The sequence below is a fragment of the Pseudophryne corroboree genome, chromosome 6, assembly GCF_028390025.1.
Source record: "Pseudophryne corroboree isolate aPseCor3 chromosome 6, aPseCor3.hap2, whole genome shotgun sequence".
NCBI classification, from domain to species: Eukaryota; Metazoa; Chordata; class Amphibia; order Anura; family Myobatrachidae; genus Pseudophryne; species Pseudophryne corroboree.
The window spans coordinates 496,212,724-496,239,773 of NC_086449.1; the positions used below are offsets into that span (position 1 = coordinate 496,212,724).

Consider the following 27,050-nt stretch of genomic DNA (forward strand, 5'->3'; position numbering starts at 1 on the left):
CAAGCTTATCTCCCTGTTCCGGCTAATGTCTCTGCTCACTCTACACGTAAGGTAGGTCCTTCATGGGCAGCACAACATGGTGCTTCAGCAGAACAGATATGTATGGCAGCCCCATGGTCTTCCATTACCACATTCATTAGACATTATGCCTTGGATACTTTTGCCTCTCATGATGCAGAATTCGGGCGTAAGGTTCTACTATCTAATCAGGAGCGTCCCTACCACTAAAATTGCTTTGAGAAATCCCATTGTTATCCTGTGGATAACCTGTGGACCCTGCCAGAGAAATATACGTTATGGTAAGAACTTACCATTGATAACGGTATTTCTCCTATGTCCACAGGGATCCCACCCCGACGCATATGATTTGAGGATCTTTATACTCCCTAAAATCTTCCCTCTTGCATGGAAGGGTGTGCATGTGTGTTCTTCTCACCTGAATAGGGTTCTACATAATGCTCTTGCCTAAATGCTTTGGAATCCAACTGATTCGCCTGAGGCAGTGGGCGGGGATATATGGACGGGCCCATTGCATCCTGGGAGGACTGAAAGCTTGTGATCGTTTGGTGCCAATCCACTGTTGCTCCATCATATCTCATGGTTATCCTGTGGAAACCTGTGGACATAGTTCTTACAATAAAGTATATTTCAGAGGGCAGACATTTCTGTATTTAAAATCCTTTTTTATTGATTTTATGAAATATTCTAAATTTCTGAGATTTTTGGATTTGCTGACAATGGGCAGTCAGTCATCAAAAGTAACTTCAGGAGCAAAGTATTGAATTGTCTGCTCAAAGGACATGAAGATCTTTCTTCATTGTTTAGTTTCTGTTTCCAAACACACCGAGAAAAACAATGAGTGAGAAAGAGTTCACGGGAAGATGCGAAGGTAGAAGCAACTGCATTCTACAAAACATGATGGTAGTTATTTTCTTGCAAAAAAAAAACCATAAGATTTTACTCACCGGTAAATCTATTTCTCGTAGTCCGTAGTGGATGCTGGGACTCCGTAAGGACCATGGGGATTAGCGGCTCCGCAGGAGACTGGGCACAACTAAAGAAAGCTTTAGGACTACCTGGTGTGCACTGGCTCCTCCCACTAAGACCCTCCTCCAGACCTCAGTTAGGATACTGTGCCCGGAAGAGCTGACACAAATAGGAAGGATTTTGAATCCCGGGTAAGACTCATACCAGCCACACCAATCACACCGTATAACTCGTGATACTATACCCAATTAACAGTATGAAATATAACTGAGCCTCTCAACAGATGGCTCAACAATAACCCTTTAGTTAGGCAATAACTATAAACAAGTATTGCAGACAATCCACACTTGGGATGGGCGCCCAGCATCCACTACGGACTATGAGAAATAGATTTACCGGTGAGTAAAATCTTATTTTCTCTGACGTCCTAAGTGGATGCTGGGACTCCGTAAGGACCATGGGGATTATACCAAAGCTCCCAAACGGGCGGGAGAGTGCGGATGACTCTGCAGCACCGAATGAGCAAACTCTAGGTCCTCCTCAGCCAGGGTATCAAACTTGTAGACTGTTGCAAAAATGTTTGAACCCGACCAAGTAACAGCTCGGCAAAGTTGTAAAGCCGAGACCCCTCGGGCAGCCGCCCAAGAAGAGCCCACTTTCCTCGTGGAATGGGCTTTTACAGATTTAGGGTGCGGCAGTCCAGCCGCAGCATGTGCAAGTTGAATCGTGCTACAGATCCAGCGAGCAATAGTCTGCTTAGAAGCAGGAGCACCCAGCTTGTTGGGTGCATACAGGATAAATAGCGAGTCAGTTTTCCTGACTCCAGCCATCCTGGAAACATATACTTTTCAGGGCCCTGACTACGTCCAGTAACTTGGAATCCTCCAAGTCCCAAGTAGCCGCAGGCACCACAATAGGTTGGTTCACATGAAAAACTGATACCACCTTAGGAAGGAATTGGGAACGAGTCCTCAATTCCGCCTTATCCATATAAAATACAGATAAGGGCTTTTGTATGACAAGGCCGCCAATTCTGGCCGACGCCACGGCCCACAGCATGACCACTTTCCACCTGAGGTATTGTAGCTCCACGGATTTAAGTGGCTCAACCCACTGCGACTTCAGGAAATCCAACACCACGTTGAGATCCCACGGTGCCACTTGAGGCACAAACGGGGGCTGACTATGCAGCACTCCCTTAACAAAAGTTCCGAACTTCAGGCAGTGAAGCCAGTTCTATTTTGGAAGAAAATCGATAGAGCCGAAATCTGGACCTTCATGGAACCCAATTTTAGGCCCATAGTCACCTCTGACTGTAGGAAGTGCAGAAATCGACCTAGCTGAAATTTCTCCTTTGGGGCCTTCCTGGCCTCACAGCACGCAACATATTTCCACCATATGCGGTGATAATGGTTTGCGTTCACTTCTTTCCTAGCTTTAAATAGCATAGGGATAACTTCCTCCGGAATGCCCTTTTCCTTCAGGATCCGGCGTTCAACCGCCATGCCGTCAAACGCAGCCGCGGTACGTCTTGGAACAGACAGGCCCCCTGCTGCAGCAGGTCCTGTCTGAGCGGCAGAGGCCATGGGTCCTCTGAGATCATTTCTTGGAGTTCTGGTTACCAAGCTCTTCTTGGCCAACCCGGAACAATGAGTATAGTTCTTACTCCTCTCCTTCTTATTATTCTCATTACCCTGGGTAAGAGAGGCAGAGAAGGGAACACATACACCGACTGGTACACCCACGGTGTTACCAGAGCGTCCACAGCTATCGCCTGAGGGTCCCTTGACCTGGCGCAATATCTTTGTAGCTTTTTGTTGAGGCGGGACGCCATCATGTCCACCTGTGGCCTTTCCCAACGGTGTACAATCATTTGGAAAACTTCTGGATGAAGTCCCCACTCTCCCGGGTGGAGGTCGTGTCTTCTGAGAAAGTCTGCTTCTCAGTTGTCCACTCCGGGAATGAACACTGCTGACAGTCCTAACACATGATTTTCCGCCCATCGGAGAATCCTTGTGGCTTCTGCCATCGCCATCCTGCTTCTTGTGCCGCCCTGTCGGTTTACATGAGCGACCGCCGTGATGTTGTCTGACTGGATCAGCACCGGCCGGTGTTGAAGCAGGGGTCTTGCCTGACTTAGGGCATTGTAAATGGCCCTTAGTTCCAGAATATTTATGTGTAGGGAAGTCTCCTGACTTTTCCATAGCCTTGGAAGTTTCTTCCCTGTGTGACTGCCCCCCAGCCTCGAAGGCTGGCATCCGTGGTCACCAGGACCCAGTCCTGTATGCCGAATCTGCGGCCCCCTAGAAGATGAGCACTCTGCAGTCACCACAACAGCGACACCCTGGCCCTTGGAGACAGGATTATCCGTCGATGCATCTGAAGATGCGACCCGGACCACTTGTCCAACAGATCCCACTGGAAAATCCTTGCATGGGACCTGGCGAATGGAATTTCTTCGTAAGAAGCTACCATCCTTCCCAGGGCTCGCGTGCATTGATGCACCGACACCTGTATACGTATTAGGAGGTCTCTGTCTAGAGACGACAACTCCTTGGACTTCTCCTCCGGGAGAAACCCTTTTTATCCTGTTCTGTGTCCAGAACCATACCCAGGAACAGTAGACGCGTCGTAGGAACCAGCTGCGACTTTGGAATATTCAGAATCCAGCCGTGCTGTTGTAGCACTTCCCGAGATAGTGCTACTCCGCCGAACAACTGCTCCCTGGACCTCGCCTTTTATAAGGAGATCGTCCAAGTACGGGATAATTATTTCGGCCATTACCTTGGTAAATACCTCAGTGCCGGGGACAGACCAACGGCAATGTCTGGAATTGGTAATGACAATCCTGTACCACAATTTTGAGGTACTCCTTGTGAAGAGGGTAAATGGGGACATGCAGGTAAGCATCCTTGATGTCCAGTGATACCATGAAATTCTCCAGGCTTGCAATAATCGCCCTGAGCGATTCCATTTCGAACTTGAACCTTCGTATATAAGTGTTCAAGGCTTTCAATTTTAGAATGGGTCTCACCGAACCGTCTGGTTTCGGTACCACAACATTTTGGAATAGTAACCCCGGCCTTGTTGAAGGAGGGGTACCTTGATTTCACCTGCTGGAAGTACAGCTTGTGAATTGCCGCCAGTACTACCTTTCTCCGAGGGCAGCAGGCAAGGCTGATGTGAGGTAACGGCGAGGGGGAGTCGCCTCGAACTCCAGCCTGTATCCCTGTGATACTATTTGCAGAACCTAGGGATTCACCTGTGGGCAAGCCCACTGGTCCCTGAAGTTCCCGAGACGCGCCCCTACCGCACCTTTCTCCACCTGTGGAGCCCCAACGTCATGCGGTGGACTCAGAGGAAGCGGGGGAAGATTTTTGATCCTGGGAACTGGCTGCTGGTGCAGCTTTTTCCTTCTTCCCTTGTCTCTGTGCAGAAAGGAAGCGCCTTTGACCCGCTTGCTTTTCTGAAGCCGAATGGACTGTACCTGAAAATACAGTGCTTTCTTAGGCTGTGAGGAAACCTGAGGTAAAAATTTTTCTTCCCAGCTGTTGCTGTGGTTACGAGGTCCCAGAGACCATCCCCAAACAATTCCTCACCCTTATAAGGCAAAATCTCCATGTGCCTTTTATAGGCAGCATCACCTGTCCACTGCCGGGTTTCTAATACCCTCCTGGCAAAATGGACATTGCATTAATTCTGGATGCCAGCCGGCAAATATCCCTCTGTGCATCCTTTATATCTAAGACGACGTCTTTAATATGCTCTATGTTAGCAAACTATTATCCCTGTCTTAGAGTATTAATATTATCTGACTGGGTATCAGACCACGCTGCAGCAGCACTATTTATGTGAGGCAATTGCAGGTCTCAGTATATAACCTGAGTGTGTATATACAGACTTCAGGATAGCCTCCTGCTTTTTATCAGCAGGCTCCTTCAAGGTGGCCGTATCCTAAGACGGCAGTGCCACCTTTTTTGACAAACGTGTGAGCGCCTTATCCACCCTAAGGGATATCTCCCAATGTGACCTATCCTCTGGCGGGAAAGGGTACGCCATCAGTAACTTTTTAGAAATTACCAGTTTCTTATCGGGGGAACCCACGCTACTTTACACACTTCATTCATTCATCTGATGGGGGAACAAAACACTGGCTGCTTTTTCTCCCCAAAAATAAAACCCCTTTTATGTGGTACTTGGGTTCATGTCAGAAATGCGTAACACATTCTTCATTGCCGAGATCATGTAATGGATGTTCCTAGTGGATTGTGTATATGTCTCAACCTCGTCGACACTGGAGTCACTCCGTGTCGACATCTGTGTCTGCCATCTGAGGTAACGGGTGCTTTTTTGAGCCCCTGATGGCCTTTGAGACGCCTAAGCAGGCGCGGGCTGAGAAGCCGGCTGTCCCACAGCTGTTTTACGTCATCCAGCCTTCTATGTAAGGAGTTGACATTGTCGGTTAATACCTTCCACCTATCCATCCACTCTGGTATCGGCCCCACAGGGGGCGACATCCCATTTATCGGCCTCTGCTCCACCTCACCTTCCTCATCCCACATGTCGACACAGCCGTACCGACACACAGCACACACACACTGAATGCTCTGACTGAGGACAGGACCCCACAAAGTCCTTTGGGGAGACAGAGAGAGAGTATGCCAGCACACACCAGAGCGCTATATAATGCAGGGATTAACACTATAACTGAGTGATTTCCCCCCCAATAGCTGCTTGTATAAACAATATTGCGCCTAAATTTAGTGCCCCCCCTCTCTTTTTAACCCTTTGAGCCTGAAAACTACAGGGGAGAGCCTGGGGAGCTGTCTTCCAGCTGCACTGTGAAGAGAAAATGGCGCCAGTGTGCTGAGGGAGATAGCTCCGCCCCTTTTTCGCGGACTATTCTCCCCCCCCCCCCCCCCCTTCCCCCTCCTAAAGTATACTTTCTTTCTAGGAGCTCAGGAGAGCCCCTAGTGTGCATCCAGCTCAGCCGGGCACAAGAATCTAACTGAGGTCTGGAGGAGGGTCTTAGTGGGAGGAGCCAGTGCACACCAGGTAGTCCTAAAGCTTTCTTTAGTTGTGCCCAGTCTCCTGCGGAGCCGCTAATCCCCATGGTCCTTACAGAGTCCCAGCATCCACTTAGGACGTCAGAGAAACATGTTGTAGAAGTCTATTACTGAATATGGGAAGGATTACCTGATATGCTTTGTTTCAGCTGTTCAGCATTGTGGAGCCAATTAGAATATGGTTTACAGCCTCATCAGGTGGATTGCTTGCAATCAGTAAGTAATCAAAAACTTCTGCTCTCTACCTGCAGATTGTAAAATAAAAAAAGCAGTGGCTGGTCTGGCACAGGGTGGCATCTTTCCCCTGGAATACTACAAGTCTGTGGCTACATAATAAATAGTTATGTCTGGTGGCTAAGAAGAAACTCCCTTGTTCTGATTGTGTTTTTATTTTGAAACAGGCAACAAATGTGTTCATACAGTTACAGTTCATGGTGTCATCACCAGTATCCAGGAGGTCCCCACACACGGATGAATAGCTGACAGTTTTGTGTAGTGATGTGTGTATCAGTGATATTGATCAGACCCTAGCCTGTATTGTACTATATGTGTTACTGTGCAGTACAATTGCAGTCCATTCATATAGCTCCTGGTATTTCAAATACAATACTCAAGTATCCCCAACAAGCTATGTCTGCCTGTGGAAACAGGTGTATTAGTCACTGACCAAGCAAAAGAGATTCATTCTTCTGTGCATGATCCAGAAAATATGACTCTTTGGGGGTGCCTGAGGATTGTATACCATAAGTGAGAAATAAGGGGGCATATACTTTTAGCCATGGGGTTTACCCCGCAGTTAATTGTTGACGCTGCATGTTAATTACCAGGGGCAGGATTTTTCCCAGCAGCTTCAGGAAAAATACTTATTTAAATGGAGGATGTGTACTTTAATGTGTCGGGATAACCACTGATTCCACGTTACTCAGAATCAATGGGTACCTTAACCCAGTGATTAACACGCAGGGAAAAAGCTAATTAATTGAATAGCTCTTCCCTGCCATGATTGATTAGCAGTGGGGTAAAAGCTGCAGTTAATTGAATATGCCCCTAGTAGTGTAATTTGGCCATCCACGTGAAAACTGTAGTTTTCAAGCACTGCTCAGAATGCAGCATGTGTGGGAATGAACCTACACAACTCCAAGCTATCGCTTTCATTCATGCTCTAGGGAAGAGTTTCCAGAAACTGGTATTGCAGGCCTGTTCTTGAGAGGTCAAAGTCCATTTTTTTTTCCTTAACCAAAGCCCACACTACAGGGAAGCAGAAAAAAGAAAATACTTTGCGTTTGTGACCCTGAGCAAGCTGTTCAGTTTATCTTAGAGATATTAAGGCTGATGCTACAGCAGTCATATCGCTAGACAACAGTTCCAACACCCTTCCTCTAATCTGCCAGTCATCAGAACCACCCACAATGAAGAGCTAAAGTTACCCCTGCCCTTTCCCCCCAGATATTGATCCAGCCCTTTGCTCACTCTTTGTGGATAAACCCAGAGTGACAATACTGAGAAATTATTGAGGAAAACTCCGTTACCGTCTCTGCAGCTGCGTGCCCTCTACTATTTGTACAAGACAAGGACAAGAAAGTATGGGTACCTAACCACTCCTAAGACTCTGTTTCAGCCTCCAAGTCAGTTCTCCTGAAGCAGAGCAAGACTTTCAACTTTCTACCGAACGCAAGTAGAAACCATTGACTGGAAGCAGCAGGCCTGACTAGCTATTCCCCAAGCTGGTAGATGTCCAAAATCATATACAGTAAATTTGTTATCTTTTTGTCTTAGCATTTATAAATGAAGTTAAAATGCATTATAACAGGCCTGGCCAATCTGTGGCTCTCCAGCTGTTGTGGAACTACAAGTCCCAGCATAAACTGCCACAGTTTTAGCATTCCCTAATAACAAAACTGTGGCAGGGCATGCTGGGATTTGTAATTTCTCAGCAGCTGGAGAGCCACTGGTTGGCCAGGCCTGCATTATAAGGTTCATAAGTACGTTGCAGATCATGAAGGCCACAAGTCTTCAAGAAGGCACTTTCACCAGAAGGGTTGAGCTGCAAGAACCAGCAATTCAGCTTAAGCCCTAAGAGGCACCACCAAAAGACACTGGTCGGACACGAGTTACAAGAGGTCATGTGTTTATTTTTCTTTAAGGGAAAAAACAAAAAATAGTTCTTACAAGCCCATCTTGAACATTACGTCTCTGAACCTACATATAGCAAAACAAATTTGGGATGAAAGTCTAGTAGAGGGCCCCTTCTTTCTTGTCCACAATGATTATTGCCTCATGATAGATCTTAGAAGCCTTTCATGGAATTCAGTACCAGCAAAATCACTGAAAGCTTTTAAGATTACTTTGGAAAGCTAACCTTTACCAGTTGACAGTTATGGTTTTTGGTCTTTACAACCCTTCTTACATGTTCACTCGAAAAGCAAGTGTGACATATCTCTACCAGGAGTCCAGTGCCTTATTTATCTAAACTAGTAGTACACTCAGACCAATAGATGTTACTGTCAATGAAAGACAGCTTTTGGCACTCAATGGTTGGACTTGTTTGCAACTTCTTCCAACACTCAAGTCCCAACCTTTATCTCTAGGATCTGCACCCCAGGAGCCTTCCACATGGATACTATGCCCTTCCCATGAACAAATCAGACCCTGCTACACACCTTACCCTCTCCAACTATGCTATGGATGGTCCTTCACAAAATCAAAGTATACCTTGTCTGGCCCTATAACCTTGATTATCCAGCTAAGTAACTCCAATTCTCCTAGAACTGCTGTCAGGAGACTCCAGACCTAATTCAATAGCACATGCAGATAGCAATAATGCGCAGTTAACAGACTTCTGTGCCTTTAAACTGCATGGGACTCAGACAAAAGCCAGGGACCATGCTATCATTAACTAGTTTAATACCTGGCAAGCTAAGAATGCACACTCGCATTCATCTTCACCTCTCAATCTGACAGTACATTTCCCGGCAGCAAAATTTGACTTCAGCCACCAAACACTTATCGCACTGCTAGTCCCAGGCTATACAGAAAATAAGCTCTGCCTCCTATTGCTTAAAGCAGAGGTTCCCAAACACGGTCCTCAAGACACCCTAACAGTCCATGGCTCAGCGCAGATGGTTAAATCAAATTGACTTAGGTGCTAATTAAGTCATCTGTGGCCAAGTATGGATACATTTAATATTTGGACCGTTGGGGTGCCTTGAGGACCACGTTTGGGAACCTCTGGCTTAAAGCTATTTTCCATGCAGTCTTCTCCACACTACTGTAGAACATAGTAGCCAGACAATCCAAAAAAGTGTTCAAGGTCATATAAATCTCACCACTAACATTTTCTGCTTTTCAAGGAAACTATCAATTTTTAACTTGACAGAGGGTTGATGAATTAAATCTGATATTTCAAATCCAGCTGGTTTCAATATATCTGTGGGGATCACAAAGATCAGCTCACTGGAGAATCCCCACGTGCAGTTTTTCCTGGGTTTGGATCAGCCAGACCTTAACATTGTCTAGTGAAACATCTATCTTCTTACCTTACTTTCACACCTTTCCCCTAGAGGCGACATTTAATAACTCTTCATCATACCCTGCCAGACCACTCACAATCCAAGGATGGATTATTACGGCTATGAGGGACAAAAGGAATACATACATCTGTTTAAAGGTCATGCAGTATGTGGTGTGTGTCACTATTGCAGCTGCAAGAAGATTTCCATTACAATCCATAATGCAGGCCATCCATTTGTACTACTAGAAATTTACAATCCTCAGAGGATCAAGCTTCTTAAAGCATCCACCAGGTATGTGGTAGTCTGTCCACCAGCTGTGGCGGGGTGACAAACTGTAGTTTGCAATATATGATGGCCAAACTTTCTTTGCTCAAGGAAATAGGATTACCACCTAACAGCATCCACCCTATACTTTGCTAGATTTGTTAGTTTCTCTGATTTCGGTTTCTATTTAAACTGCCTTGAAGAAGGGAGAGGTCCCGAAACACGTTGGCAGCAGGTGACAGGAGTGCGATCCTATCTGTGCAGGTGGAGGGTGAACCAAACAAAAAAAGTGGAAAGCAGGTCCTTAGAGAGACAGGTACCGAAGCAAAGTTCTGCAACCTTACCATAAGGCCTAACTTTTACAGAAATCTGGTAAACCTCCATTTTGTCTATCGACATCTTTTATCATTGAGGAATTGCAGTGTTTTTAATCAATGATGAATTGCCATAATTTTTAATCATTGATTCATCCCTACATTTTACTATTTATGTATTGTCTTGCATAAAAAGCGTTTGTGAAAAATAAATTCTCTGTAACCTACTACACGATATTGTGTTTTTTCCATATACTGTATTCCTTTTATATGGAGCCATCCTAGGATAATCTGAAGTATCTCAAGAAAAATAACTGAGGGAAGTACTGCTTGCTTTCTTTCTATACAGCTTTTTATTTGTTTTTCAATACTAGCGCATCCATCTGATTTACTTATTTGCCTATTTGTATCCAATATTGGTATTGGGGAATAACACTGATCAGAAGCTTGCTGTTGGTTAAATAATTTCCATCTTTGTTTGTGCCCAGAAACTCTCACATTCTTTAACCCCATATTGGTAACTGTAGATTGCTATACATCAGGGATATTCAACATGTGGCCCTCTAGTTGTGGAACTACACATCACAGCATGCCCTGCCAGAGTTTTATCATGACCTAATAGAAAAACTGCTGTAGGGCACACTGTGATGTGTAGTTCTACAACAGCTGACACTGAAATTCATACATGTTTATTTAATCAATGTATTACCAATATACTACTTTCACCAAAAAACAACCATCTCAATCAAACATTAAGACAGATGGAGTGTCAGCTACTAATAAAATAGAACACCTCTGTGATAAAGAGTTTTACAGAAGTTGACAGCAGTAACCTTTCAAATATTTAACATGGATGAACTAGATTCAACTTTTAAATGAAACAGTATATTAAAGTAAATGAATAAAAAAAAAAAAACAAGCAAAACTCCTTACGATCCACTACAGTACCCCTAACTGGACAGATGGTGCCAGACCAGACTTTCTATAATAATAAAAGCACAGTATTTTTATTGGATGGAGTTTGAGTAAAGTGACCATTTAACACACAAAAAAAATTAAATACACCATAAGTGAATAAAGACAAACCAAACAAGCAGCATAATATTTATTTGGTGTTTCCATACTTGGTGTCCATCTTAAAAAAATATATATGTTTGTTGGACACAAAATTTTGCAGTAGCATATTGTTATTCAGAAAGTTTATTTTCTAAACAGATCTATATCAAGGTACACACACTTTCATACAATGGGTACACTTAAAGACCAGCGTGTCCAGTTAGACTAGAAAGGAGCCAAGAAAAAACATCTTACTATGATTAGGGGAAAAACACAATCAAAGATTCTCATGATCAGAATTTTAAACAGATTACATGTACTGTACACACAGTAACTGGCCAATAGCCAAGCATTGAGATTAACATCTCTAATATTACACACATCAGTAAGTCAAAACTCTGTACATCATTAACCATACGTTCATTCTAGTAAAAACAAAAATCCATTTAAGTCTGTTCTGGGAAGGAAAACAAGTTGGGAAAGGGGGACTTAAACCAAACTTTTCTACATTGAAAAATAATTTTATCAAAACCCGATTTTAATCACAGTTGTGAATAATTATGTTGACACACTGAAATTGCACTTTGACAATGACTGTAGCAGTCTTAAATCTATTGTTGGAATTCCAGTGATGATCTGCAGCTCACAGTTTATCCTCCTTTTTGCGAGAGTGTTTGTATTTGTCCACATATGCTTTCACAAGATTTGCCACTTTAGCTGAATCAACTTCCCCACTTTTACTGTGACAGACCTAAAAAAGTAATTCGCTATGAATGAGAGGTCTTGTATGTTTGGGAAAATACAGTTTTAAGTTTTGTGCTACCACAAACATAATTGAAGATTTATCATAAAAAAATACGATAAAGAAAATGTATCCACATTTACATCTCTAACAGAACATTCAATTTAATGACAAAAAGGAGTTTTGCAACTGCGCCTGGAAAGTATATGAGTTTGCAAATATACTTGTTTTATTAACTAATCAAGATAAGCTACAAAATGTACATGCAAAACAAATTTGCGGACTCTTAATGATATGAAAAATAAGTACGAGAGAAAAAAGAGGAAGAAAAAAATGCTAGAAGAAAATTACTGATCGATGCAGGGAAGATACACAACGATGTTGAAAAAACGTATAAAATAAAATAAAAATAAAAACAAGCTAAGACAAAAACCAACAAAAAAAAAAGGGGGGGGGGCTCTTTGTAGATACTTTGTATATGCGTGCATACACAAAATATCATGGGGTCAAATGTAATGTCCAAGTGTTATGCTTGAAAGGAACGTGGCGTCCCACTTCCTTATTAACGCACTTGATGTTGGATAAATTGTCTATAACTGTATTCCTTCACACAGTCCTGATTGGATGTATGTTCCAAGGTGAATTAGCATTCCTCTGTATTAAAATTAAGTCTATTGCAAGCAGTGATAGAGGGCAAATGTCCTTTGTGGGATTCTTTAGTCCAGCGGCGTTAGGGTGAATAGGGGGTACCCCCGGTGGGTGAACGGGGGGAATCTCAGAGGGATTGGTAATAATTGGCTCCGGACTGGCCACTGTCTGACCTTCGTTGGGAAATGGTGGAAAAACGCCTGTTTATACAGACGCCGTCCACCAGCCCGATCGGAGGGACACGATCCTGTCTCTGAGGGGGAAAGTAACACCGGCTTAGAGACCCGAAACGGGACTGTCCGCCGTGTACTCCCCCCTTTTTACAGAGCTTTTTACAGAGCTTTTACCTGAGTCTCCTTTGATCGTATCCAGACACCCTAACGCCGCTGGACTAAAGAATCCCACAAAGGACATTTGCCCACTATCACTGCTTGCAATAGACTTAATTTTAATACAGAGGAATGCTAATTCACCTTGGAACATACATCCAATCAGGACTGTGTGAAGGAAAACAGTAATAGACAATTTATCCAACATCAAGTGCGTTAAGGAAGTGGGACGCCACGTTCCTTTCAAGCATAACACTTGGACATTACATTTGACCCCATGATATTTTGTGTATGCACGCATATACAAAGTATCTACAAAGAGCCCCCCCCCTTTTTTTTTTTTTTTGTCTTTGCTTGTTTTTATTTTTATTTTATTTTATAAGTTTTTTCAACATCGTTGTGTATCTTCCCTGCATCGATCAGTAATTTTCTTCTAGCATTTTTTTCTTCCTCTTTTTTCTCTCGTACTTATTTTTCATATCATTAAGTCAGCAAATTTGTTTTGCATGTACATTTTGTAGCTTATCTTGATTAGTTAATAAAACAAGTATATTACCAAACATTGCAAACTCATATACTTTCCAGGCGCAGTTGCAAAACTCCTTTTTGTCATTGTATTGTGAGGTTAGGGGTTCAGCCTCATCTGCAATCTTGCTGCCATAACCAATACCCAAGGAAGGTGAGCGCAGGATATAACCATAATTCAATTTAATGTATACTGTACATCTACAATTCTGTGGTTTGATGCTGAAGAATTTTTGTCCATTGAAGATTTTGATTCAAGAGACATTAGTATAAATCTTACAAATTTGCATTAATCATGTGTATTTAGATTTGAATCTTAATAAAAAGATGTCCACATTTAAGCAATGACTCCGTAACTTGACAATATTTTGTTTTTGTTTAAGGCGCATTACTGTTTTGTTCACGCTGCGCTGGCCTTCACTTTTTATGTATTACAATGTTTTTGTGTGGCTTTTTCCTTTGCGGAGGTTGTAGCCAATATCCCGCTCTGGACAGCTGCTTTTTCATTTTTGAGCCTTGGTATAAGAGTTTTCTGCTCAGCATCAAAAAATAGGATTTTAAATTACCTACCGGTAAATCCTTTTCTCGTAGTCAGTAGAGGATGCTGGGGTCCACATTAGTACCATGGTGTATAGACGGGTCCTTTGGGAGCCACTGGCACTTTAAGAGTTTAATAGTGTGGGCTGGCTCCTCCCTCTATGCCCCTCCTACCAGACTCAGTCTAGAAACTGTGCCCAAGGAGATGGACATACTTTGAGAGAAGGAAATGCACAGATAGTGGTGAGATTCATACCAGCTTAACATAACAAATAAAGGAAAGCAAAGCTAACCAACTTGGAACAAATCAGCAACGGCTGAAACAACAATACTGAACAAAGTAAAGCAGGAATACGAAGCACTGGGCGGGCGCCTAGCATCCTCTACGGAAAAGGATTTACCGGTAGGTAATTAAAATCCTATTTTCTCTTACGTGCTAGAAGATGCTGGCGTCCACATTAGTCCCATGGGGATGTACCAAAGCTTCCAGTACGGGAGGGAGAGTGCTGAGGTTCCTGCAGAACAGATTGACCAAACTTTAGGTCCTCAGAGGCCAAATTATCAAACTTGTAGAACTTCGCAAACGTGTTCGACCCTGACCAAGTAGCTGCTCGGCAAAGCCGTAAAGCCGAGACACCCCGGGCAGTCGCCCAGGAGGAACCCACTTTACGAGTAGAGAGTTGCCGTGTCCAATAAGAATAAGCATGCTGGATAGTAAACCTGATCCATCGAGAAATCGTCTGCTTAGAAGCAGGACACCCAACCTTGTTGGGATCATAAAGGACAAATAGAGCGTCAGACTTCCAGTGACGCGCTGTCCTCTTCACATATATCTTCAAAGCCCTCACAACACCCAAGGACTTTGAGGTAATTGAGGAGTCAGTAGACACTGGTTGGTTGATATGAAAAGCTGACACAACCTTTGGAAGAAACTGCTGATGCGTTCGGAGCTCAGCCCTATCTTCATGGAAAATCAAGAAGGGGCTCTTGTATGACAATGCCCCTAATTCTGACACATGTCTAGCAGATGCCAATGCCAACAGTGTGACCGCCTTCCAAGTAAGAAACTTGACGTCCACCTCCTGCAAAGGTTCGAACCAATCAGATTGTAGGAACTGCAATACCACATTAAGGTCCCAAGGTGCCGTAGGAGGCAAAAAGGGTGGTTGGATGTGCAGAACCCCTTTCAAGAATGTCTGAACCTTAGGGAGGGCAGTCAATTGTTTCTGGAAGAAAATGGACAAGGCAGAAATCTGGACTTTAATAGAGGCCAAGCGTAGGCCCACATCCACACCTGCCTGCAGAAAAGAGGAGAAACCGTCCCAGTTGAAACTCCACCGTTGGAAACTTCTTGGATTGACACCAAGACACATACTTGTTCCAAATTTGATGGTAAATGTTTAGACGTAACTCCCTTCCTAGCCTGAATTAGGGTAGGAATTACCTTGTTCGGAATGCCATTCCGAGCTAAGGTCTGGCGTTCAACCTCCATTGCTTCAAACGTAGCCGCGGTAAGTCTTGATAAGCGAACGGCCCCTGCTGAAGAAGGTCCTCACGAAGAGGAAGAGGCCTCGGATCCTCCAGTAGTAATTCCAGAAGATCTGCGTACCAAGCCTTTCTTAGCCAGTCCGGAGCAATGAGGATCGCCTGAACTCTTGTTCTTTTTATTAGTTTGAGAATCCTTGGGATGAGTGGAAGTGGAGGGAACACATACAGACTGGAACACCCACGGAGTTACCAGTGCGTCCACCGCCACTGCCTGAGGGTCTCTCGACCTGAAACAGTACCTGTGAAGCTTCTTGTTGAGGCGAGAGGTCATGTCTACCTGAGGTACGCCCCATCGGCTTGTCACCTCTGCAAACATCTCCGGATGGAGGCCCCATTCTCCTGGATGGAGATCATGTCTGCTGAGGAAGTCCGCTTCCCAGTTGTCCACTCCCGGAATGAAGATTGTTGATAGCGCCACCGCATGCTTTTCTGCCCAGAGGAGGATTCTTGTTACCTCTGACATTGCCGCTCTGCTCTTCGTTCCGCCCTGTCGGTTTAAGTAGGACACTGCAGTTACATTGTCCGACTGAACCTGAATGGCAATGATCTTGCATTGCAGATGTGCCACTTGTAAAAGGCCGTTGTATATGGCCCTTAGTTCCAGAATGTTTATCAGAAGGATGTATTCCAGACTTGACCACTTTCCTTGGGTGACCGCTCCCCAACCTTTGCGTCCGTGGTTAGAAGGATCCAATTCTAAATCCCGAACCTGCGGCTCTCGAGTAGTAGGTGAGAAGTTTGCATCCACCAGAGGAGTGAAATTCTGGCTTTCGGCGACAGGCGTATCCGCTGGTGCATGTGAAGATGTGATCCCGACCATTTGTCTAGGAGATCCAGTTGGAAGGACCTCGCATGGAATCTTCTGTACTGAAGAGCCTCGTAGGAGGCTACCATCTTCGCCAGAAGGCGAATGCACTGATGAACCGATACCCGGCCATCCCGTACCATTGATTGGATGACCAACGCTTTCTCTACTGGTAGAAACACCCTCGGCACTTTTGTGTCGAGTATCATCCCCAGGAAGGGCAGTCCTCTTGTCGGCTCCAAATGTGACTTTGGAAGATTCAGAAACCACCCATGATCCTGGAGTAGAGGAGTGGAGAGAGCAATACTCGGCAACAACCTCTCCCTGGACGATACTTTTATCAGGAGATCGTCCAGATATGGAATTATGTTCACTCCTTGTCTGTGGGGGAGTAGCATCATCTCTGCCATGACCTTGGTGAACACCCTCGGTGCTGTGGAGAGACCAAAAGGCAGTGCCTGGAACTGATAGTGATAATCCAGCAGCGCAAATCTGAGATAAGACTGGTGAGGTGGCCAGATCAGAATGTGAAGGTATGCATCCTTGATATCGAGGGATACTAGGAATTCCCTCTTCTCCAGACCTGAGATCACCGCTCTCAGAGACTCCATCTTGAATTTGAATTCCCTTAAGTAGGGGTTCAATGACTTTAGGTTTAAAATCGGCCTTACCGAACCATCCGCTTTCGGTACCACAAACAGGTTTGAGTATTAACCCTTGTGGTATAGATGAGGTGGAACTGGGATAACAACTTCTGTTTGGAACAATTTTTTAATGGCTTCCTGTACGACAGCACTTTCTGTCAGCGAAACTGGTAAGCTTGATTTGAAGAATCTGTGAGGTGGGAGTTCCTGAAACTCCAGTCTGTAGCCCTGGGTAACAATGTCTGTCACCCAGGGGTCTAGGCCTGATGACGCCCAGATGTGACTGAAATTTTTTAGTCTCGCGCCCACCAGTCCGATCTCCAGGCTGGGAGGTTCACCATCATGCTGAAGATTTTGAGGAAACAGAACCTGGTTTCTGTTCCTGAGAACCTGTTGCAGGTTGTTTGGATTTTCCCCGACCACCCCTAAAGTAGGTGGAAGGGGATTTGGATTTTTTTAAATTTTGCGGTCCAAAAGGGCTGCAGTGCGGACGTAGGATAAGATTTCCTAGTTGGTGGAACTGCTGAGGGGAGAAAGGTTAACTTACCCGCAGTTGCCGTGGAAATCCACGCATCCAATGCATCCCCAAACAGAGCATGACCTGTGAAGGGTAGGTTCCCCACACTTTTCTTAGATTCTGCATCCACAGTCCACTGGCGTAGCAAGAGTCTTCTGCGTGCTGAGACTGCCATGGAAGTAGCCCTTGCATTCAGAATTCCAAGGTCTTTCATGGCCTCCACCATGAACCCAGCAGAATCCTGTATGTGATACAAAAACAAATCAATGTCACACCGATCCATAGTATCTAAGTCCTCTAGTAATGTGCCTGACCACTTTACTATGGCTTTAGAAATTCACGCACAAGCAATAGTGGGCCTTAAAGCCACGCCTGTAGCAGTGTATAGAGATTTGAGCGTAGTCTCAATCGTGCGGTCAGCCGGCTCCTTTAGGGCGGTTGAACCAGGGACAGGTAAAACCACCTTTTTAGACAACCTAGATACAGAAGCGTCTACTATAGGTGGGTTTTCCCATTTCTTTCTATCCTCTTCAGGGAAAGGAAAAGCAATGAGTATTCTTTTAGGGATCTGGAATTTCTCTGGGTTTTACCAGGATTTTTCAAATAAAGAGTTCAGCTCTTTAGAAGCAGGGAAGGTGAGGGAGGACTTCTTATTTTCCGTAAAATAAGATTCCTCTTCCTGCTCAGGTACTTTCTCAGTAATATGTAAAACGTCCTTAATGGCTTCAATCATCAACTGCACCCCTTTAGCAAAGGATGCATCCCCCTCCCTGCATATCCCCATCACCGTCCCCTGTATCAGAGTCTGTATCAGCGTCGGTATCCGGGTCAACTTGCATTATTTGGGCAAGTGGACGTTTTTTAGGGTATGTAGGTGGGGTATTTGAGGGAATAGGAGCTGAATGCTGCAAACCCTCTACAGACTCTCAAAAACTGCGTCTCTTTCTCATTATGTGACATCCTTGGTGAAATCTGTACTATCATTCCCCTTAAAGAATCCACCCATGGGGGTTCTGATTCGGCAGGTTGGGAAAGCAAATTGCAGTCCTGAGTACATGGGATAGACTCTTCAGGAGAAGATACACACTCTGCAGCACAGGATACAGAGCCCTTAGACATAGTAATGTGGATATATACATACACATACAGGAAAATATCAGACAGAGTTTCCTCCAGAGTACCTTCAGAGAGTCACAGAGTATAAGGAGCCAGAAACACAGTGAGCAGTTATTATGATAACAGCCCGGCGCAGACTAAATAACCTTAATAGGTTAAATAGTTCTAACTACACCCTCCACCCCTGTCTATAACACCCTGGTACCGCAGTAACTGGAGTTATGTGGAGGGTCAGCGCTCCCTGTCAGCGTGTCTCAGCGCTCTGTAGGGAGAAAATAGCGCTGGTGAGTGCTGGATCCGCTCTGAGAAGCCCCGCCCCCTGTAATAACACGGCTTCACGCACATTAAGATTATACTGGTCTGAGGTCTTCAGCGCTAACAGTGGGATTAGCCCCTGTTAGCAACATTACCAGTGTCAGGGTGATCGTGCTGGTCCAGGACGCCCCTCAGCCGCGTCTACATCAGTGTGTTGCTGAGCCTTCATGGAGCGCAGCCTGACAGAGCTGCGCTCCCACCCTTGTGCCGCCATTCCCGCCTGTGACCCACTAACCAGGCCGCCGGCGCTGAACTCACCACTCTTCTTTCTTCTGGCTCTGTTAGGGGGTGGCAGCCATGCTGCGGCAGTGAGCGGTCACCTCGTGGGCTTGCGATTAGCACCCTCAGGAGCTCAGTGTCCTGTCAGCGGAGATAGAGAACCATTAACTTCAGAGTTGGTTCCTACTCCCCCGCTAAGTCCCACGAAGCAGGAAAGCTGTTGCCAGCAACCTTGCTGTACCTAACTCCTCTTAGAAAAACAATAAAACTAGAAAAACTCCTAGGAGCTCCCCTAGCTGTGACCGACTCCTCCGGGAACATTTTCTAAACTGAGTCTGGTGGGAGGGGCATAGAGGGAGGAGCCAGACCACAATTAAACTCTTTAAGTGCCAGTGGCTCCCAAAGGACCCATCTATACCCCATGGTACTAATGTGGACCCCAGCATTCTCTAGGACGTAAGAGAAACTGTTTTGTACTGTATCTTAAAAAAACCCAGTGAAGAGCTGCAAGTACCAAATACAGATGTAGCCGCGCTCATCCAACCTACAACACGGCCGCACTGGCACACGCACATAAGTACGCTGTGGCTTAGTTTAGGACCCATGTATTCCTATGGATGTGAGTACTAGTCGCACACTTGCCATGCCTGGCTTTCCACGAATACGGAAAACTGCAGGCTAGATGAGCGTGGCTACATTTGTACAAACTAGTAAAATTAGTGCTCTGTCACGTGTTACATATACAATATCTTCTAATTATTCTAATATATAATGTGAATGCTATGATTATTAACCGCTTACCTTGTCAACAGCTTTCTTTACTATCTCCTTATATTCTTCCTTTGTGATGTCTTTATTTTGATAGTATTGTTTTATAGCCACTTTCACTTCATGTGCTGCTCTCTCTTTAATTTGCATTTTCTAGCAACAAATAAAAAGGATTTCATTAAGAGCACATTACGTGACAAAACAGTAAAACTAATTAAGACTATTTTTTAGTTACTTGCATCCTGCTAGACCTTTTAGTTGGCTTATATTATGGATAAATGAATAAAAGCAGCAAAATGATCAGTTTTGAATTTAAATGGTCAGAAATGACACTGGCATATTTTGGCTAAATATACCTTTTCCTTCTTGGAGCTATCCGCACTGGCTTCCACTGTTATACTTTCCTTTGCAGCAGCAGATTTTACAGAAACATGTGCGTTTTTGCTGTGACTTGATGTTGCCACACTACCAGAACTTGGTCCCAGAACCGTCCCAACTATTCCTTGGGCTGCTGTTGGAGCAGGCAAGAGTGGTGCACTCAAATTATTACTTACATGAGAAGCACTGGGATTACCCTGTTTTAAAAAGTTAATGAAATGTCAATATGTTTCCTTAATCACAAAAATGCAATAAAAAAAAATAAAAATAATAAACATTAAAAAGGACGGCTAATCTTCGAAACTGAAATTTGCACACATGAACATGTAATAAAAGTAAATACATTGTTCAATGTTAATTTGACATGCAACAGCATCAGTGTCAAAAAGTATCCCCTCCCAACCCCATTCCAGAGATCTGAAACCTCTCCCACATAATTATCAGTGCCCGAATGTCATACCTCCCAACTGTCCTGATGTTGGCAGAACAGTCACTTTTTTCATGGACCATCCCGCAGTCCCACCCACGGGCCACAGTGTCCCGTGGAGGAGGGGGGCAGTTGGGAGACCCTCTCTCACGGAGAAGCAGTGAATAGACGCTGTGCACATGCGCACAGCATCTCTTCACCAGCTGAGAGGGACAGAGCAGTCCCCATGCCACCACATGGGCAAAAACAGGGGACATTTTTCTAGCAGTACCCGCCATTCTGGACGTATCCCTCCATGCCAAAGAGGACAACTGATCCAGTTAATTACAGGTGGACTTTATCTGCTCCAAGGATCACTGGTAACTACCTCACATCTGCAATATTTCGGTTTATGCACTAATAACCGATTAGTGATGGACATCTCCAGTGATCAAGGTCCCTTTTGAGTGTCAATCAATTGCCTAATGTGGACTTTCCAATAATTCAGGCACCTTGTGGCATTTCTATTGAAAACTTATACACAATTTTATTCTTATTTTTATTTTTTATTTAATTTTATTGTTCAATTTATTCATTTACATTTGTAAAATAAATGTGATATTTTATATTTAAGCCTTTTGGTTATTAGATTGTTTCATTATATACATGATCAGCCAGCGCTGGTAATCTTTTCTTTTCTTGAAAAACAGGGGTGTGGCTTGTGATCACAGCACTTGCCACAAGGCCATACCACCTAATTTCGGGAGATGCCCCTCTTTAAAGAATCAAGCAGTTGGGAGGTATGTAATGTGATTTTTAAATCACAACAGTATAAAACAGTGGAGATGCTCTTTTTAGAATGCCCTGCACTTGCATTTGTGCAATGACCATATTATACAGGGAGTGCATGGGTGTGCAGGCCAAGATGGTGCCTAAACAATTATTTGCACTGGCCAAAGTAAAAACTTGAGGGCTTTAAGGGAAATCCAATGCAGTAGCATGACTAAACTACAGGGACACCATATCATTGTCTGTGCCTGCATTATTTCCATTAGATTAATGTGGAGATCACATATATTTCAGGGGTATTCCCAGGTCTGAAGGAAGGATTGCATAATTTGTCTCCCTGCAAAAATATGAATTCTCTGCCCTCTCTGAGGTTCTGGAAATTGCGTCTCAGTCCTATCCTTGCACCTTTCAGTTCTTAAAGCACTTACGTAGAAAAGCATATTCCTAGGTGCATGTGACTTAAGGAATAAAAGGCTTTAAATACGAAAAATTGGCATGTAACAAAGGTAGTCCTGACGCCCATTCATGCTCATTATAAGTACAGTAAAGGAGCAAAACCTAGCAGTATTTTAGGAGTAAACCAGAAGTGTACATTAAGAAAATAATTACTAGCAACCAGAGAGCATTCCTATAACATATCATTAGGCAGATATCAATGTGAATTTCCTAGGGACAAGCCGCAGTAGGTCCTATGAGATGTCAGGAGAGAGGTGCAGGGATACGCTCTGCTACAGATGCACAAAATCTATATATTCCCAATGTAGGCTACAGATTGTAAGCAACTTTGTTGTGTACTATGTCTATATGGTCAAAACATAACCACACTGGAGAGGCACTACCCTTAATTAGAAATACATTGATTGTGTACCTGGAACGGAGGTTACCGTTCAATAAGCAAGAAGTTTTGTGTTTATGACGGCAGCTAAAATTCTCTTGGTAAAAGGGCACATACATCAGGTAGGTATCGGCGCAATTTCCCGTTGTGCCAATGCCTGGTCCGGGGTATTAGGGAAACCCAACATGTTGAATATCCTTGATTCGACAATCCTGACTAAAGCAGGATTGGAATTGTTGAGTCAGGGAAATGTAACATGCTGTTCTTGCTGAATGGCCTGCATAAGACATTACAATTCATGAAGCTACCTGGTTACCATTATTGTGCAGAGCAGAAGACAGATCAACTTTACTTTCTAAAGGTTAGCTTATTTTAAGCATAGATGAAAGATTTTAGGAGTTTGGGCCTTTGCATACTTTGCTGCTCTTATTGTCATGTCTTATTTCTTTGTGTTATATGATATGCGCTATATTATAAAACTAATTGGTGTATATAGATTGTATACTAGTCTATTTTCATCACACTGGTAATCTGCACCATGAATGACATGCTGCAGCGTCTGGGGAGCAGAGCCGGGGCAGTGACTGCCCTACAGTACAGGCACATGTCGCCATCATGTTGTCGGAGTGCATGTTGTGTTTAGACGCAGATTTTCTGACACCGGCTGAGGAGTTACGACTGTCAGTCTGAGTAAGCTGAGGCTTATGCAGATGGCCGAGGACTGCGACCTTGGGACGCAGCACTCACATCGCGATGCCGGCAGAAGGTGTCTTTATCCCACGATCACCTTCTGCAGCATATTATTTTTACAGTACTGCACAGTTATATACATCTGAATCAGACCCCGTGTCCACTTGCACTCATTTGCAATTTATGTGTCTTTATACAGGGTGAGTATCCCTTATCCATAATGCTTGGGACCAGAAGTATTTTGGATATGGGATTTTTCCGTATATTGGAATAATTGCATATTATAATGAGATGATATGGTGATGGGACCCAAGTCTAAGCTCATTTATGTTTCATATACACCTTATACACACAGCCTGGAGGTCCTTTTAGCCAATATTTTTAATAACTTTCTGCATTAAACAAAGTGTGTGTACATTCACACAACTCATTTATGTTTCATATACAGGTTGAGTCTCCCTTATCCAAAATGCTTGGGACCAGAAGTATTTTGGATATGGGATTTTTCCTAATTTTGGAATAATTGCATACCATAATGAGATATCATGGTGATGGGACCTAAATCTAAGCACAGAATGCATTTATGTTACATATACACCTTATACACACAGCCTGAAGGTAATTGTAGCCAATATTTTTTATAACTTTGTGCATTAAACAAAGTGTGTCTACATTCACACAATTCATTTATGTTTCATATACACCTTATACACACAGCCTGAAGGTCATTTAATACAATATTTTTAATAACTTTGTGTATTAAACAAAGTTTGTGTACATTGAGCCATCAAAAAAACAAAGGTTTCACTATCTCACTCAAAAAATTCCGTATTTCGGAATATTCCGTATTTCGGAATATTTGGATATGGGATACTCAACCTGTACAACTTATACACATAGCCTGAAGGTCACTTAATACAATATTTTTAATAACTGTATTAAACAAAGTTTGAGGACAATGAGCCATCAGAAAACTAAGTTTCACTATCTCACTCACTGCAAAAATTCTGTAGCTTGGAATATTCTATATTTTGGAATATTTGGATATTCAACCTGTACTACAAAAGCCACTATTATGCATTTGGACTTTCTACACTACAGCCAAACAAACTTTATTTCACAACCATATTGACAAATGTCACCGCATTAATAAAGGATTTCACCTATTTAACTCTTTAGCGAATAACTGTTGTGATGTTAACAATATCGTTTGGGTGTTTTCTAATCAGATAGTCTTTTCTGGTGAAAACAAAAGTTTATCCTTGAAAATATTTGATGCAGTATCTGTTAATTTGTACACCTTGCCGTTTTTCATGGTAAACTATGGATATGAGACATTTCCTTATAGAATTAAACGTGATTTTACTCCATATCTGCACTTCTCTATACCCCCTCAAAATCATACTTGAGTGTATGCAATAATAAATAAGAATTTACTTACCGATAATTCTATTTCTCATAGTCCGTAGTGGATGCTGGGACTTCCGTAAGGACCATGGGGAATAGCGGCTCCGCAGGAGACTGGGCACAAAAAGTAAAAGCTTTAGACTAGCTGGTGTGCACTGGCTCCTCCCCCTATGACCCTCCTCCAAGCCTCAGTTAGGATACTGTGCCCGGACGAGCGTACATAATAAGGAAGGATTTTGAATCCCGGGAAAGACTCATACCAGCCACACCAATCACACTGTACAACCTGTGATCTGAACCCAGTTAACAGTATGATAAACGTAGGAGCCTCTGAAAAGATGGCTCACAACAATAAACAACCCGATTTTTTTGTAACAATAACTATATACAAGTATTGCAGACAATCCGCACTTGGGATGGGTGCCCAGCATCCACTACGGACTATGAGAAATAGAATTATCGGTAAGTAAATTCTTATTTTCTCTGACGTCCTAGTGGATGCTGGGACTTCCGTAAGGACCATGGGGATTATACCAAAGCTCCCAAACGGGCGGGAGAGTGCGGATGACTCTGCAGCACCGAATGAGAGAACTCCAGGTCCTCCTCAGCCAGGGTATCGAATTTGTAAAATTTTGCAAACGTGTTTGCCCCTGACCAAGTAGCTGCTCGGCAAAGTTGTAAAGCCGAGACCCCTCGGGCAGCCGCCCAAGATGAGCCCACTTTTCTTGTGGAATGGGCTTTAACAGATTTTGGCTGTGGCAGTCCTGCCACAGAATGTGCAAGCTGAATTGTACTACAAATCCAACGAGCAATCGTCTGCTTAGAAGCAGGAGCACCCAGCTTGTTGGGTGCATACAGGATAAACAGCGAGTCAGATTTTCTGACTCCAGCCGTCCTGGAAACATATTTTCAGGGCCCTGACTACGTCCAACAACTTGGAGTCCTCCAAGTCCCTAGTAGCCGCAGGCACCACAATAGGTTGGTTCATGTGAAATGCTGAAACCACCTTAGGGAGAAATTGAGGACGAGTCCTCAATTCTGCCCTGTCTGAATGAAAAATTAGGTAAGGGCTTTTATATGACAAAGCCGCCATTTCTGAGACACGCCTGGCTGACGCCAGAGCTAACAGCATGACCACCTTCCATGTGAGATATTTTAATTCCACAGTGGTGAGTGGTTCAAACCAATGTGATTTTAGGAACCCTAAAACTACATTGAGATCCCAAGGTGCCACTGGTGGCACAAAAGGAGGTTGTATATGCAGTACCCCCTTGACAAACGTCTGAACTTCAGGCAATGAAGCCAGTTCTTTTTGGAAGAAGATCGACAGGGCCGAAATTTGAACCTTAATGGATCCTAATTTTAGGCCCATAGACAGTCCTGCTTGCAGGAAATGCAGGAAACGACCCAGTTGAAATTCCTCTGTGGGGGCCTTCTTAGCCTCACACCAGGAAACATATTTTCGCCAAATGCGGTGATAATGTTTCGCAGTTACATCCTTCCTGGCTTTGATCAGGGTAGGGATGACTTCATCTGGAATGCCTTTTTCCATCAGGATCCGGCGTTCAACCGCCATGCCGTCAAACGCAGCCGCGGTAAGTCTTGGAACAGACAAGGTCCCTGCTGGAGCAGGTCCTTTCTTAGAGGTAGAGGCCACGGGTCCTCCGTGAGCATCTCTTGCAGTTCCGGGTACCAAGTTCTTCTTGGCCAATCCGGAGCCACGAGTATAGTCTTCACTCCTCTCCTTCTTATGATTCTCAGTACTTTTGGAATGAGAGGCAGAGGAGGGAACACATACACCGACTGGTACACCCACGGTGTTACCAGAGCGTCCACCGCTATTGCCTGAGGGTCCCTTGACCTGGCGCAATATCTGTCCAGTTTTTTGTTGAGACGGGACGCCATCATGTCCACCTTTGGTTTTTCCCAACGGTTTACAATCACTTGAAAGACTTCTGGGTGAAGTCCCCACTCCCCCGGGTGGAGGTCGTGTCTGCTGAGGAAGTCTGCTTCCCAGTTGTCCACTCCCGGAATGAACACTGCTGACAGTGCCACCACATGATTTTCCGCCCAGCGAAGAATCCTTGCAGCTTCTGCCATTGCCCTCCTGCTTCTTGTGCCGCCCTGTCTGTTGACGTGGGCGACTGCCGTGATGTTGTCCGATTGGATCAATACCGACTGACCCTGAAGCAGAGGCCTTGCTTGACTTAGGGCATTGTAAATGGCCCTTAGTTCCAGGATATTTATGTGAAGAGACGTTTCCATGCTTGACCACAAGCCCTGGAAATTTCTTCCCTGTGTGACTGCTCCCCAGCCTCTCAGGCTGGCATCGGTGGTCACCAGCATCCAATCCTGAATGCCGAATCTGCGGCCCTCTAGAAGATGAGCACTCTGTAACCACCACAGGAGAGACACCCTTGTCCTTGGAGATAGGGTTATCCGCTGATGCATCTGAAGATGCGATCCGGACCATTTGTCCAGCAGATCCCACTGAAAAGTTCTTGCATGGAATCTTCCGAATGGAATCGCTTCGTAAGAAGCCACCATTTTTCCCAGGACTCTCGTGCATTGATGCACTGACACTTGGCCTGGTTTTAGGAGTTTCCTGACTAGCTCGGATAACTCCCTGGCCT

General features: G+C 44.2%; 1 protein-coding gene across 4 annotated transcripts in view; it reads right to left on the reverse strand.

Moving 5' to 3' along the window:
- Window positions 1–11,233: 11,233 nt before the first annotated feature.
- The window catches only part of SCAF11 (SR-related CTD associated factor 11), a 329,496-nt gene continuing 313,679 nt past the window's right edge, over window positions 11,234–27,050 (reverse strand). For 3 of the 4 annotated variants that reach the window (XM_063927353.1, XM_063927352.1, XM_063927355.1), the window contains 3 exons: window positions 20,269–20,487; window positions 19,946–20,065; window positions 11,234–11,950 (listed from right to left, as the gene is read on the reverse strand). In XM_063927353.1, the coding sequence (XP_063783423.1) occupies window positions 11,843–11,950; window positions 19,946–20,065; window positions 20,269–20,487 (447 nt within the window). In that variant the 3' untranslated portion in view covers window positions 11,234–11,842. The remainder of the gene's footprint in view (window positions 11,951–19,945; window positions 20,066–20,268; window positions 20,488–27,050) is intronic. The other variant, XM_063927354.1, reaches the window with a different exon arrangement.